This window comes from Aquila chrysaetos, chromosome 10, assembly GCF_900496995.4.
Source record: "Aquila chrysaetos chrysaetos chromosome 10, bAquChr1.4, whole genome shotgun sequence".
Taxonomy (NCBI): domain Eukaryota; kingdom Metazoa; phylum Chordata; class Aves; order Accipitriformes; family Accipitridae; genus Aquila; species Aquila chrysaetos.
This window is the reverse complement of record NC_044013.1, coordinates 41,511,054-41,526,872: the sequence shown is the minus strand read 5'-3', so window position 1 is coordinate 41,526,872 and position 15,819 is coordinate 41,511,054. Positions and strand designations below refer to the sequence as shown.

The window sequence follows — 15,819 nt, the reverse complement described above, 5'->3', positions numbered from 1 at the left end:
GTTTCTAATACTACAGTTGCTGACCTTTCTGATTTGCAGACCCCTAAGAATTTCCAGTTGAGACAAAGAGCTAAGTATAGCTGAAATAAGCCTCGTGACAAAAGGCTCACTTTTCTTAGACCTCACAGATCAATTCAAATTAATACCTTGCAAAAGTTGATCTATAGTATATCACAGGAAACAGTTGAGTTTACAAAGCTTAGAAATATAATCGGAACAAAAGGAACACTTTTTCTCTGATGTTATTAAAATCTTCAGAAAAGCCAGAAAAGGCACGGGTCATTTCTGCTACAGCGCATCAAAGCCACCTACTCTGTCTTGCAAGTGGCACTGCTGCCTTTGAATTCACCGAGTCGGGTATGCGAAGAGGTGAGAGGCAGCCTCAGCCCGGCCATTGTGCTGGCCGCTGTACGGGAAAGTCAAACCAGTCCTCTTGGGCTCCCTGTGCCAGTAATAATATCAAACAAGGGGCCGACAATGTTCGTCTTAAAACAACTGTGCAGAACAATGGAAAAGCAGAACCTCGTACTGCTTCTGCCATCTTAGTCATTTGCTGAAAGCAACAGAAACAGAAAAAGATTTGACTATCCGTGGATTCTGAAACAATGAGAAAAATGGGAGAAACCCAGACTTCAGGTTTACCAGCAGCTGCTTACCTTTACTAGACTACTCTGTCACTCCTTGGCTAAAAAAAATACTCCCGTTTATTAGTGAGGAACTCTAAAATATTTGCAAATTGCTTATGTGGACTTTTCTAGCTAAATGTGTATTTGTTACTAGACACAGTAAACAAACAATTATTGTGGTGTGAAGGCCTACTAACGGCACTCTGCTATCTTTTAATACAGAATCCTTTCAAAAGCTCAGGCAAATTACCTTCATCCTGTCTCACAGAGCTGCAACACGATACGTCACATTGAAAACGTGTTATTGTTAAGTTATCTTTTAACAGTTTAAAAAGCAGTTATTTTTTAACGAAATCATCATAGGAAACAAAAGGAGAGAAGCTAAAGTACAACTTGTCAAGTCCAAGTAAAGTAAGACTGCAAACACCAAATGCTTTTCCTCTTTTCTGGTGAAAATGCAAAGTCACTCCTGAACAGAAAGTTGACAAAGCTGCATTTTATCAATGTAATTTCAATACTTTCTAATTTAATTTTTTTCTCCTTTAGTCTTTGGAGACACATGGTAAATCACATGACTTTTCCCTTCTTTTTCATATGTATACAGCATACAATTATTTAAAACAGCATAAATTACAAAAAGGTTGCTTCTAGTCCAGGATTCATTCAGCATGCATTCTGTCCCAATGTAGAAACAAGCTGTTTCTTTTCTTCTTTCAAGCTCCCACACAGTAGTAGTGTAACACCATTTGGATTTCTAGCAACACCAGAGAAAATTTAGACTGCAGCTCAAATATTATTTTTAAATCCCCTTGAAACACTTTTTTAAAATTTAATTTTCTGCAATCTATATAATGTAAAAACCTAAACTGCAAGATGATATCACTGGACAGTGTCTTTTTAAAAAACATTTTATTAAAATTCAGTTTTGTATAAAATAGGCATTGACTTGCGTATTTTCTAATAACCCATTAAGAGAAGTTTCAAATCAAGCTTTAAAACGTGTTATTAACCATCTACCCAGCCATTTGAAAGATACATGCCTGTGATAAGAGTATTGTATTGCCATTAACCTGTGGGATGGTTCGAGACATCTCTTATTCACACAAAACTCTAAATGCATCTAATTAAAGCCACAAGATCAGCTGTCCATATTAATCACTCACCAGTTTAATTAAGGTAAACCAGCTTGTCAGAAAGCCAGTCTTCTCTCTATTCCTCACCATTATCGACTTTTAATAGTTCACTGGATTAGTAATTACTTGTTTATGGCATTATGAAATACCTGGGAGAGAAAACCCCAGTATGTGTCCAGTGCTTTATGCCAACTCTTGCTTGGGAAATGAGGAGAAATTTACCCCATCGGGTAAAGTTTTCTAAAAAGCCATACACTGCGATTTGGACACAAGTACAACAAATTGAGCTAGAAGTATCTCAACATGAGATTCAGACTTGCAACTTTATTTTGTAGTGACTCAGATTAGAGCAGGCATTCTGAACACTAAGCTAGGAAAAAGGCAGTTAGTGAGATCTCTTGCTCACTTTAAAAACCATACCCGTCACACAGAGAGTGCAAGAGTGGGCAGGCACTTACAGTGCCACTCCACAAGGGACAACAATAAAGTAAGTTACAAGTCCTACAATTAAACAACGTTTTCTACAGGATCAACTCCTTTCCTAAGTAATTAGGGTATAGGTAAGGAAGGGAGCAAGCCTCTTCCTTGCTGTTCAAGCACGCTCACCTGGGGACTAAATCCCAGACAGTAACAGTTCACTGCAACATAATGCAGTAGTTGAGGGATGACAGCCCTCTCCAATCTACTGGCAGTCCTGCCTGGCAAAGTGCTGCCCTCTCTCTTTGCAGACTTCAGTGTTTCGTTAAATGTTCCCCATCCACTTTGGCTCTGCTCGGCTTCTGAGGTTGTGGTGATCACAAACAAGACTGATGACTACGGGTTGTTATAAAATGCAGTGACATATAACGTAACCAAAATCAGGGGGAGGAGGGAGCAGGAGAGCAGAGAAAAAAAGGGATTATGTATATTCCTAATTCTCTTTAGGCATACCTGCTGCCATCAATGATGAACATTTGTTCTGGGAAGAGCTGCTACCAGTGGAACGCTTAGCATATGAACACTAACCTAATTCCTGTTGGAAATAAACCAATTTCCACTCTCTCCTTTACTAGAGGAGTATTTCAACCTAATAATAAAATCTCCACTGTAGCATGTCAGACCAGCAGCTCTCTGGTAGCAGGCTGGAATTTTAAGTCTTAATGCTGCAGTATCAGCTGTAATGAATTCTACGTAAATATGACTTGTAAAAATAAAAAGCCTTTTTCTTCCCTTAAAACCATGTATGAAGGAGAGTTTAAAAGAAAAGGAAATGGGGTCTAGCCTCTCACTGCTGTCAGTAACGAGGATCCTTCTGAAACAGTTTAACTATTCCCACCCCGTGCAACCCAGATAAAAATATTTCACTTGCATTATTCAGCTCAGCTTTACATTACCATTCAACATGGGCCACCACAATAAAAATTATAACTGCTTATAAAACAAGTGAAGAATATGAGAAAAGGCAAAGTGAGATGAACAGACAGAACAGAGTTAAATCCTGAATCATCGTAAAATTCCACCAGCCCCACATAGTGAATTCCATTGAATACTAAGACCTGGACAAGAAAACTGTTTTTTCCACAGGAAAAACAGATTCATTAAAGAGTTTTCTATTATCATCTATAACAAAACAGTACAGCCACTTATTCTGTTATCATTAACTTGTGCACATTCATCAGATCTTGTTCATTTTTACTTGCTTAATTTCACACTGAAATATACAGGAAGTTGGTTTCCAATGTCCTTCTTTATCTGAATGTTTACCTTTAATAAACCGTAAGCAGTAAACAAAATAAACTAATCATTATAAAACGTTATTTAGAAAAACGAAAGTGATACTAAAAAGAGTCTGGATCTAAATTTAAATACAAAGCAAAAAGCACCCATTGAAATGTACACATATACTTGGCAATAAGTATTACGCACAGAGGTCAGAGCTTCTGAGTAACCTCAGCTCCAACAACCAGAGACGTTGCTGCTGGTTACTCCTGAAGAACCAGGTCCCTTTCCACATTTTATTTATATATGTACATCCACACACGCAATCACACACGCACACGCACACAAAAGCGCTGCACAGTTATGACCCATCTGAAAGAAAACACATTCACTGTATTGTCAGCGCTCTATTGTAATGCACTCTACCCTTTCTGAATGCAATGTTCAGCTTCAGCTTACCACCCTGACAAATAAAGGAAAGCACTTTATGAAACCAATTTAATTGGGAGGTGACAGAAAACATACAGCCATTTTCTTTAGCCTTATCACTGAATTGGCTTCAGCTCCAATCTCTGCCAAATCCCACTCAACAGAAGACATTAACCAGGTCAGCGGAACAGGTGCTGCGCGGTGTCTGGCAAGGGGCTGGCATCCCCACAATTACTTGCACACAATGAAGCAGTAATCTTTACAGATCATCTCGCCCAAGAAGCATATTGGGGATGGGAGGAGAGGAGAAGGGTGGAAGGGAGGGAGGGAAGGAAGGAAGGAAGGAAGGAGGGAGGGAGGGAGGAAGGGAGGGATGAAAAAAAAAAAAAACAAGAAAGGAAAATGAATGTGTAGCTGCCTTGCGGCTCAGCAGATGTCTGTGCGTGATGTACGAGGCTAGGATAAGCTGTCGTAGCCCGCTGCCAAAGAGTGGTAAGTGATTAAAGCCTCCACCGGGCTAAGCACCATATTTAGAGTCTATGGGGTTTCGAAGTTGCACCCATTCCTTGCTGTGCTGCCAGATGTTGCTGGCTGGTCCGGCTCCTATTCACTGTGCACGGGAGGCAGCAGTTGGTACAGCAAGGAATGCAATCTGGAACGTTTCCGGAGGTGCCGTACATTAAACCGGTGTCACCCATCCTTCACCTCTACCGAATGCTGAAACAACTCCAATTTGCTGCCACTTCCCTCTTGGGAAATGGCCAAGATACAGTTGTGCCTGGCAGACCCATTTGTTTTACTCAGGTGATTCTCTTCCCTCAATGACCTCTATTAGTTTAAGTTTTAATTTAGATTAACCCCAGCACCCCAATTAACCAGTGAGGGGAAAAGCTAAGCTGTGACTAGTCATATTTCTGAAATCACGATTTATCGAAGTTAAAGTTATTAGAAGGAAAGACGGGCCATTCATCTATTGCTATTTTTCTTTTAAAAATTTAACATTTCATGGCCAAGAAGCGCCTTCTCTGCACAGGTCCACGGACTGTCAATCACAGCTATTTCTCCTTGACCACTTCACGACTTCGTTATACTAACTTAATTTGTTTTGTGTTCTTAGGGTCCACTCGGCTCCCAAAGCTGGGTTTCTGGTTCACTTGTACCCAAAATTCCACCTCAGTACTATGTCACTGCCTTACAGATTCGGCCTCTTCAACCACTGCTGCCAACAAGACAGGCACTCTCCGATGGCCATTTTAGAGCCTACACAAATGAAGCTGGCATCTTCACCAGCCCAAGAGATGCTGCTCAATTCTATAGCTATACTAACAGAGATGCTCTTACAATAAATACAAAGCCTGGAGAAGAGCTAGCTTGGAATACAATCCTGGCTCTGAGGCAGGCTGCTTTGAGTAGATCCCTCCTTCAAATTGCCCTAATTCTGCACTAGGTGAGGTCTACTGCAAAAAGTTTCTTGGACATCTACAGCAGTAGGGTTGGAAGTATGTTGAAGACCTTCTTGGAGGGGGAAAAAAAGGCAGCATTAAAGTTCTCTGTATTTCCTATCCGTAAAACACAGATAAGAATTACCAATTTAATACATATTTTTATTCACCTTTAGTCCTGGCTCTGTACATGAAACCCCGAATTTTGAAAGTAGTCAAATGCTTCTGGTTAAATCAGTCATCAGAGCACAGTCACATGGCAAGAGCTCTCTTCCACTGCCCTAACACTTTACTAGCCACTGCCTTTCTAATGATATAATGATATTTGTTTAGTCCTGAAGTTAAAGCTCTCTGTGGATCATCAGTGCAAAACTAGTTTTTCATGCATTGGGGAGGGACTTACAGTGAATCATACTCCTCAATATATGGCAATTTCAGTATTTCATAAAGCTGACACTGTCCTTTATTAAATAAATTACAAACACAAGGTTTCCCTAAGCTGCAGCATCCATGCACCGGGTGCAGATTCCTTGTTTCTAAGAATTTTGCAAATAAAAAGAATAACTGGCCTAAATCCAAGCTGGCACAACTCCAAGAAAAGTGCTAGAGAAGCCCTGCAGCTTTTTCATTCAGTAGGTAGATGAGATGATTTAGGTTGAAATGAGAGTAACTTAGGTGCTTTTGAGGATCTACTAAAATCGTTTTTCATAACGGGACTCTACCCACAGAGAGCAGTCACCTTTAGAGAATTCAGTAATTTTTCTCTTTTGTAGCCATGTTCACCAGCGAGGACAACAGGCATAGACCTTATCCTGCAGCCCTGACTCACTCAAGTACAGCAGTGCCAGTGATGGCAGTAAGTTTACATCCATAATGCAAGTTTAAGCTCACGTAGCCCTATATTGAAAGTTGAGAGCGAAGTCCTCAGAGGTATCTACAGAGATTTCAGATGTTAGAAACACATAACTGAGTTTCACTGGTAAGAGAAATTTAGAGCACAGAACCAACCGCGTTAGCTCTGTAAGTATTAAAAACCAACTGGAGCCATAATTCCAGTACACAGATTTACCATCACTTACCTGGTGATAAAAGTCATCATCATCAAATATCTCCTCGTCTATGTCCTTCAGGTGCCTGTTGGAATCTGACTGAGGGAGGACTTCCTAGAAGCACAAAGGAAATGCTGAAAGCTCATCTGTGCGTATTTCTGTCCCTAACTCTGATGACACCACATGCAGCAGCTGGTAAACACACTTGAAGATAGGAAGGAATGGAGAAAAGCGCCCAACATAACAAGCTTTTAAGGACTAGGAATGCATTTAAAGGCAAGGCAGAAACGCTGCCAATGCCAAAATAGATTTATGATACCTTTACTGGGAAATAAATAGGACTGTGCAAAGTCTTTCTGGCAAAATACTACAGATATTTTTAATGTAATGGCAAAAATATATCTTGCAAGTGCAGTAATTCTACATGATCTCTCAGAATTGAGTATTTATTCATTCTCAAATACTAAATTAATAACAGACTTACCACTAACATATTTTGTAGATTGTATGCAGTATGATTTTAGAAGTGACTTTCTGGGTTAAAGATTCTAAACTCTAGAGTAAAAACAAAGTTTTGTAGCTGCTACTTCCAAAAGCAGATTTAGTGAGCATCACTTCCTACAGCACAGGAGGGGCACAATCACAGACCAAACCTTGTTTTCCCCCGTCAAGAACTGGCACAGGAGATGATAATGCAAACACCACAAAACTGGAATTGAAATGTCTACATCTTTTTCTTAGCCATTACATTACAGGAATCAAACACTCAAGATATATCTCCTCCATAAATCTCTCACAGACAAGAATATTACCTGCTAAAGGCTCAAGCTAATTGTTTTGCAAAGAGTTTTGCTGCTGCTACAGGATGAGTTATATAAACAAAATACCCTTACCGAATTTTCAGGCAAAGATTCAGGGACCGGATGAGATTCCTGTTCCTGCTTTCCCAGCACTGTATACACTGATCGCTTGGTCTGTGTCCGTCGTAGTAATCTCTCTTTGTCCATCATAATATGATCAATCTGAGTCAAGATTGAACGCTCAAAGGCACCGAAACCCTGCAACAACATTAACTAGTGTCAGATAATGCAGAAAGCTTTTCCTCAAGGCAGCAATGTTCCTCTATCTTTCCATGTCAGTGGATAAGCAGACAGCATTCCAAGAGGAGGGGGTTTGGGTTTCGTTGCAGGGATTTCTGCTAGATTTTTTTATTTGTTTCTCCCTCTCTCTCCCTTCCCAACCTGAGGCAACCTGACGCCTGGCTTAATAAAATGCCTTTGCTGTTGTTGTTCAGATGAACTTCTCAATGATTAATACTAACTCACAGATGTTAGGAGACCCTGGATCTTCAGGTGAAATTATTACCCATTGTATTCAAGTGTATACTTCATGGAGGAGGAGAGCCACAGAAGCCCCTAGTTCTGTTCTAAAACACAAACAGCTTGTTGATCAGCAATAGTGGCATTTTCCTAGAGCCTACTTGCTGCTGGAGACTGGCTACGATGAGATGTCTGGTTGGGAGAACACCAGTACTATCCAATAGTTTTTCCCAAAACTTGGGAAACGATTTGGCCCTGAAAAATTTTTTCCTGCCCATCGGCTCAAAACAAAAGAGAGCAGCTTTTGCCTTTGAAATTTTAGGGCTGAACTTCTTTCCAAACTCCTTTAAGGTTGGGGAAAAGCGTGTACCTGTGTATTTAATTCTTACTGCTGTAACTCTCAGCTTAACTTGGAACATCCATGGTATGAAACTTTCAAATCAACTTGTTCCACAAATCTCTGCTAAACAATAAGCACGTCAGCACACATAAACAAAGACTTGCCTTTCCCATTTTGCCAGATGCCAGCTTTGTCTTGTCATGCCACTTCTGCAAGACATTGTTCCGATACGTCCTGAAGTCAGCATACCGCTTGGCTATGAATTCTGGGTAGTCCTCCATCTTTAGCTTTCGTTTGGGGAGGCTCCTCTTCTTCTCCTGAGCCTTATCCACTTGCTCTTCATCGCTACTGCTAGGGATTTCATCATCACTAGAACAAAAATACAGAGACTAAACACCCTGCACCTCTCTAAGGCAACACGTGTGAATTCTTAATGGCCCCTCCATGACCACCCATGCTTTTTCCACACCATGGTGATATTTATGGCAAAAGACCCATGGTTTAGCCCCTTCTCTGTTATCAGAAAGGTTACAAAACAGAATTCCCACACTGGCAGAAGGAATTCAAATGGTCATTTGTCCAGAGTGTCTCTCACCCAGAGACAGCAGCAACTGAGAGAACAGCAGAGAGTGAGTACGGTCAGGAAGGCTGTGCATTGTCCTGTTTGTTGGAGAGCTGGAGACCAAAGGATTCAGAAAGGTCTTGTCTTATTTTGTATTTACCTCTCAGTTTTTGATTGCTTTCCATCCACCAGATGCCTCGTGCCTGGGTATTGATAAAGCAGCTCATCCTGAAGGTCCACTAGTACTTTCAGCAATGCCTCCAGGGCTTTACAACCTGCAGAACAAGAGACACAAGTGACAATTTCCCACTGATCCTTGCTTCTGGTGAAGACTTAGCATTGCAGTGCTTAGTTTCTCATTCTGAATCTGAATTTCTGCCACAGCTACTGCATGTCCCATTAACTGTTTTTGTCTGATCAGTTAGAGATGTGGTTTTATCTTCAAACTGATTTATAGCTGTTAATGTCAAACACCACCACGCTGGGAAAGAACACTTCTTTCCTAAATAGGGAGGAAAGGAGGCAGGACTGCCTTCTAAACATCTGCCTGGCTGCACATCGGGAGTATACTGATCTAATGTTTCATCGACAAACATTCAGACTGCAGAGCCTAAAGGATTAACATATTGAAGAAGCAAGTACTGTGTGCAGAAGTGTCTGATGACACACACATATGACAACCTTTTTTGCTGACTCACTCATTTCTCTCCTGTGTTAAGTTCTGCAGTAGAGGCCAGCTTCAGTTGAAGCAACACAAGGGAAAATGTATATATATACATCCCAACTAAACTTGACCTCCGACTTTTCTTTCTTGTACATAATGTGCACGTTATAGGGAGCAGAAGGAGGGAAGGCAAGAAGAAAATCCGAACTCCTGCAGGGCTGTGACTACCGCTGGTTTCTATGGCGCTGTGCTCACCACACAGGAGGTATAAGAAATTAGACTGTAAGTAAAATTAAATGTAGCAAGATCTGATCTAGGGGGGAAACTTAAACAATGACCTGGCAAGTTTAATGAGAATATTCTGATCAGAAAAGCAGAACTGCAGGCCCCGAGATCCTTAGAAAGAGAGAAAGTGAAGAAAAGATTGGGGCGGAGAGGTGTACAAAATGATCAATACATGGTGTGAAGGTTAGTTTTACAGGGATGAGTAGTTGCTTTCCAGGGTATCTGCAGACACACATCCTAAATGTAGATCTGATGCTGTGTATCCAAAGGCTTTCACAGCTGACAATTTTCCTGTATCCATGCAGATGCGAGAAAACGATCTCTGTTCCAATGAGCTTATGTCCTCCAAGGACACACAGTTGCAGGTGACTGTAGGAAGGGTTAACTGCACACTGTTGCAGCATCTGTTCTTTAAAAACAGTTCTTTTGTGGCAACCAACAAGCCTCCCTGCAGAACGCTCTGATATAAAACAAGTGTTTGTCTAGGCCTACACAAACTCTCCCTTTGTACATTGCTACACATCAATCACAGGGTCAGCTCTTACAGGTAAAACACTTAGCACACTTCCATCCAAAAACCTAAACTGAACTTTACACAGATTAATTTATATTTACCTGGCACTGGTGTATTGCCTTCTACTTTTACAAAGAGGCACCACAGAAAGGAGAAAAAATGCACCGCTTGGAGGAACATAGCAGAGCACTTCAGGATCCGTTTTCTTGCAGGACACGTTCACGCAGGCTTGGCTTCCCTCCCCATGCACCCAGAGCAAGCATCCTCGCAGGCAGCAGTAACTCTGGCGGACAGAGCACGCGGACTTGTCCAGAAGGCAGGAGGAGCACTGAGGTGGTGGGATGTTCCCCAGAGCTTCCCCTGGTACCCCCTCTCTCCCAGTTCCTCCACTGACGTGAAGTCAGTAGGGCTATTCTGCTTCACTCCCAAACTTGTTTCTTTCTTTGTAGTTAGCATAAAAGAATTGAGAGAACTTTTCACCACTCGATTTTTTTCTTTATTTCTTTTTTTAATGGAGGACACAGAGATCATGGGTAGAGTGAACAGCAAATCTTCATCAGCCAGACAGAGACAGTGCAAGCAGAAATCAGCCCAGACATCCAGAGGTCTCAATTTCCCGCATGTTACCACTGTGATATTGCTCAGTTGTCACCATCTTCAGATAAATTACGGCCTGACCTCAGCAACAGGAATGTCAAGGAGAAGATGCTTTAAGATTTTTGTTGCAGATCAGCTGTTGGACTCATCCTCCCCTGGCCTGCAGTTCATTACAGATACGTTCTGACAATTCTTCTATATAAACCTATTAACGGATTAGGTTTGCCGTACTTGTAAAACAGTCACGTGTTAGCATCAAAACAATTCCAAGAGACAAACAAACAAAAGCCCTTAAAAATTCATTTGCTGTATGTGTCTGCAGCTAAAGCATCACTTGCAAAAGGAAAGTGCCCCCACCCTAGCCTGAGTGCACAGCTTACAACAGCAAAATCTTTCCCACTGCCTGCAACACAGCTAAATGTCCCCAGAGCTTCTGAAACTGTTTATTTTCTACCCGCTGCCTATCCTCCAGCAGCAGTGCTAATGCACCCCAGGCGGCTTTGATCCTGTCAATTACAACTGGAGTAGCACTCCAGCTCTTCTGGGGTATATCAGGGCCACAGCAAGCAGGCAAGGAATAAAGACAGGCTCAAGCTCCCCCAGGCTATGAGATATGGACCCCAACAGAAGTGGGGATGGGGAGCAATTTTATTTGGAGTGAAGGGGATGGAGAGGGCAGGGAAGACAATGACCGTGCATCTAACCAGGTGTGAGGGCTAATTATTCCAGACAGTGGCTTCATCATGAGCCTCTTACAGCTGGGTAATTTCCGTGTTTTCAGTTCTTGTGTATGTAATAGCATTATTGGATGGCATTCTCATTGTTACTGTTGGGTGCTTAAGTGTGCTGTAAACTCAACTTCAGAAGCCAAGTGTCACCCTCCCCTGCCCTATTCCTATCCAGCCCTGCCCTATTCATTTCATGTTTAATACCAGAAAGGACTGTTTTCTTCCCAGTCTCCTCTCCCTCTTCATCTTCTCTTCCCTCTAATGCCCTCATCTGCCTTTACACCGTCTGCTTTGGGGAAAAGACTGAATCCATTTGTGAATGAAGGCAACATAAAACAAAAATGTTTCGTCCATGCAAACTGTGTCGGTTTGAAAGAAAGCCGGACGTTAACCCTTCTGCTCTCCTACCACCCCCCCCAGCACATTTTTTTTTTTAAATGCTGCTCCTTGTCTGAAACAGACAATTAAACAGAAGAGTCACAAACATGGAGCATTCAAGCACGCCAGTACATTAAGGCAACCAACTAGCAGCTTTCACATGTGATAACCATCAGGTTTGTACCTCCTGCTCCCTTCCCTGCTCTGTTCACAGAACAAAGCCAGCAATACCTCTAAGAGCACAGGCAATGCCAGCCCTGACCATGTAGCTGGGGCCTCCCACTGCCATGAGCTGCGTTAGGTCCTAGGCAGTCCCTGATGATTTTCAGTTTCTAAAGCTTTCGGGACCAAGAAGGTATCGATACTATGGTTTTCACAAGCACCACAAACTGGCCAAGGCTGAAACAATGCTGTTAAAGCTCTACAGCTGCCCTCCCACCACTCGTTCACCAGCGGGAAGATCCTGATGCCAACAGCTTATTCCCAGAGCTACTTACACTAACTCTGCCATCAGTACGACTTCTGGGTGTTACTCTGTTGTGTTCAGCCAACTGCTGCTGCTTAAATGTCCCCAGCTGCCCCCTCCCAGTCCAGTGCAGCAGGCAGCGGTCAGTGACTGCAGGCACAGCGCTGCGAAAGCAGCTGTACGTTGCGGTACGTGAAACTCCCCCGAGCTGACTTTGCAGGCACAGCCTATCACTCCAGTGAACCCCAGCCGGTGCCTCTCCCACTCCTCTCCCACTCTCTGCTGGCAGCTTTGCTGCATCTCTCTTATAATCTACACTGCAATGTGCTGGGGTAAATATTCCATCTTGTATCGACATCAGCGTCACAAATGATGCCTTTAACACGGGGCCATACATCGCTAGTGAGAAAAATCTCAAAACTACCTCCTTTTCCAGGAGTTACTTCTGCATGTCCAACCTGTGTTTTTTGAGGACAGGTGGCTCAGCACTGCCTTAAAAACAAGGAAGCTGGATCCCTTTACAGCATTTCAGTATGAAACTGAAATCCCCAAAACAACAACTCATACTCTGCATGTAGGAGAGGCCAACTAACCCCAGGACAACACACAACCCCTCCTTCCATTAAACCTTTTCAAAGCTGCCCTTTGGGAAAGAAAAAAAAGATGCTGAGTGGGATCCATCTGCAGCTGCTCCAAGAACACAGGAAACGTGGTTTGAATATAACTTCCAGCTTAAATGGGACTCGGAGTGTCTGTGGTGAGATGCTAACTTGTAAGAGTCACTTTTAAGAGTCCACGGGAGCCCCTTCATTTTGTGTACAGGAGTGAAAAAGTTGTTCCAGATCCAGCAGACAGCATATCAATCCACCAAGAAAGCTGGGAGCCAGTATCAGTAAATCAAAGTGTGCCTTTCTGTTAATACTCTCTCATACGTTCTCATTTTATACATCCCTTCACCCAGTCAGAAAGTAGCCCTGGAGTATTTAGCTCCATTCAGGGATAGCACTGCCATGTATCAAAGTGTCAGGAGACCCACCAGAGATGAAATCTGTCCTACTGCTCTCAAACCACAAAAATCAATTTTGTCAATGCCACTGGTTACGGACAAACTGGCTGTGCTGCTGGCATCCCCCTCTGTGTGGGGTGGCTCCTGGCTGCAGGGTACCGACCCCACCGGGCGTTCCCCCCCACCAGCCCTCTCCCCACGCAGAGGGCAGCCGTGCCTCCGCTGAAACCCAAGCAATGCCGTGCTGGGGACTGGCAGGCGTGACGGCTTCTGTGCTCGTCCATCGCTGTAAGTTCAGCATTTCTACAGCAAGGCAGCTTCCTGCGCAGAAAAATATCTGCGCTCTTTTTCCTGACCTCTAAAAATGGGGTCTCATTTCATCTTCCCAAGCAGCTGCGGAGAGCAGCAGCTGGTGCGGAGCAGCAGGGAGCGGCCTCACGCAGAGACACTTTAAGTCGATGGAAAAAAGCCGGTGCCTCAAGGCCAAGCTTTCAAAGGTATTCACAGAGAGCCAACCAGTGGGATTCCCAAAACTGCTCCACCAGGCGAGCTCCTCCCCGCCTGACCCTGGTGCATCCATCCAGCAGATTCGGAGTACTACGGTCAGGGACGGCATCCTAAAAACTGGGGCAAAACTCCCAGATTTTCACTCCATCGCTGTATGTTCGTGGCACTTTACAGGACGTGACGGGGCACTGCCGGGGCGGTGCTCCCCTACAGAACGGTGCATAGGCAAACGCAAACAGGAGCATCGTTACCGCGATGTACCAGCACGAAACACCGCACACGCAGGACACGGCTGAAATTCAGAGCCCACGCCAAAGCTGGAAATTAACTACCTTTTCCCCTCAATTAAATCCGAGGATCTGGCATCACAGAAATATCATCGGCGTGCAAGCTTTTAATTTTCCATGTACCTCCACAGGCTGTATGAAGTGCTCACACAGAAAAGCTGGAACAATGCTGGTGTTTGAACCACGGTATGCAGAGCAAGAGCTGAGCTGCCAAATATTGGGAGAGTTTCCCCTGCCACCGGGGAGAGTCACTGTGCCACCACTGCACGGAACGGGCGCAGTGCCCAGTGCACTGGTCACATTATGCAAAAAAAAAAGGAGAGGAATCAAACCTCTTTTATTTTAATAGCTGTACATAATGAAAAGTGTCTTTATCAGGTACACGCATTTATCCCAACGTTCAGATGAAGAGGGGAAATTTTCACTCCTTTCAAACGACTGGGGGACAGGAGTTAAACTACAGGTCAAAATGGCACTCAATACACTGGCCTGAGAACAATACTTCTCATTCAAATCCACAAGCCAGCCACTTGCACTAGTCATCCCCAGCAATTAATCCCCCAAGAAACACGTTTGATTAAATCTTTTCAAGCAAATCCTTTGCTTTGCTTTTGTTAGTTCACTTCTTGTCAACATCTATTAAAATATGCCTTTAATTCTCCCACAATCTTAAAAAACACCGATTCCACTGTCTTCAACTTTAATCAACTGTATGGCCGGCATTTTTCATTTCATAATAATGTGCTGTTTGGAATTCAAGAGGCAGGCTCAACATCAATCATTCGGCAAGAATTTTTCCACTGCAATAAATATGCAAATGAGGAAAGCCAGTCAGTCGTATTTCAGGCCCGACTTGCTAGTGTTTTAAAAAAGACACAAATTTATTAATTGCCGTTGGCCAGCGGAATCCTATTACTTTGGGCATTGATTACAAAGCTGTGTGAGTGATTATTGTGCAACTCGCAGGCTATCCAGGCATGAGGAAAAATTATTAAAGCAAGGCAGAGATTATCAACTCAGAATAACAATAAGCCTTAACATTTTAGGCCTCTAACTTCTTCAACAAAGAATTACGCCAGAGCTCCAGTGTATCATAATTCTGAAGTCTGTCAGTATTACTTTTGGAGCTTGCTCTATATTCCCAACAGCAGAGCAACGTTACCAGCCAGGAAAAGGCGGGGGGAATTCCTCCAGGTATCGCATCTTAAACATGGGGCTTTGGACAACAGCTTTTCTGTAATTCCCACCGCAGAACTAACTCTAGGAGGAACAATATGGTGCAGGCAGGACTTCCACTCTCTTCAGTTTTGCACCCCTGTATGTCCTGATGCCCCAAAAGCAAGATGGCACAGAAATAAAAGGCTACTACTGATAAGCCTAAGATAGAAGCTACAAGAGCTAGCCTAGACTAAATTACAGGCTAGCTGCAAGCCCTTTGGCAGCAGAGAGCGATCTGGTTTTTTTAGAGGTGGTGTAGTTATGTATACGTTTCTCACAGACTTCAGCTGAATCCGAGCACAAAACACTTGTAAATCTGTCCAGGTTATTTTAGGAAATTACGGGAGTAACATTCCCTTCACGCTTCCCAAAACACTGAGTTTGTGGAATTTTATCAAACGATAGTAGGAAAAAGGCCGACTTTTCTGCTGATTGCAAAAAAAGGTCTGCTCCGTACCGAAGGCCCAATTTGCTGGTTCCATTGGAATGCAAATGATGCAAAAGCCTTTGCAGAGGGGAAAATTGTATTCCTTCAGCACAAAGGAGCCAATGCTGCAAACCCTTTTCACGC

The 15,819-nt window shown here is 43.1% G+C and overlaps 1 protein-coding gene across 3 annotated transcripts in view; it reads right to left on the bottom strand.

Annotated features, from left to right (window-relative positions):
* AATF (apoptosis antagonizing transcription factor) overlaps nucleotides 1-15,819 on the bottom strand; it is a 56,867-nt gene that overhangs the window by 26,924 nt on the left and 14,124 nt on the right. For all 3 annotated transcript variants that reach the window (XM_030028213.2, XM_030028214.2, XM_030028215.2), the window contains exons 5-8: nucleotides 8,759-8,873; nucleotides 8,201-8,405; nucleotides 7,271-7,435; nucleotides 6,408-6,491 (exon numbers count right to left, since the gene is read on the bottom strand). In XM_030028213.2, coding sequence (XP_029884073.1) covers nucleotides 6,408-6,491; nucleotides 7,271-7,435; nucleotides 8,201-8,405; nucleotides 8,759-8,873 — 569 coding nt within the window. The remainder of the gene's footprint in view (nucleotides 1-6,407; nucleotides 6,492-7,270; nucleotides 7,436-8,200; nucleotides 8,406-8,758; nucleotides 8,874-15,819) is intronic.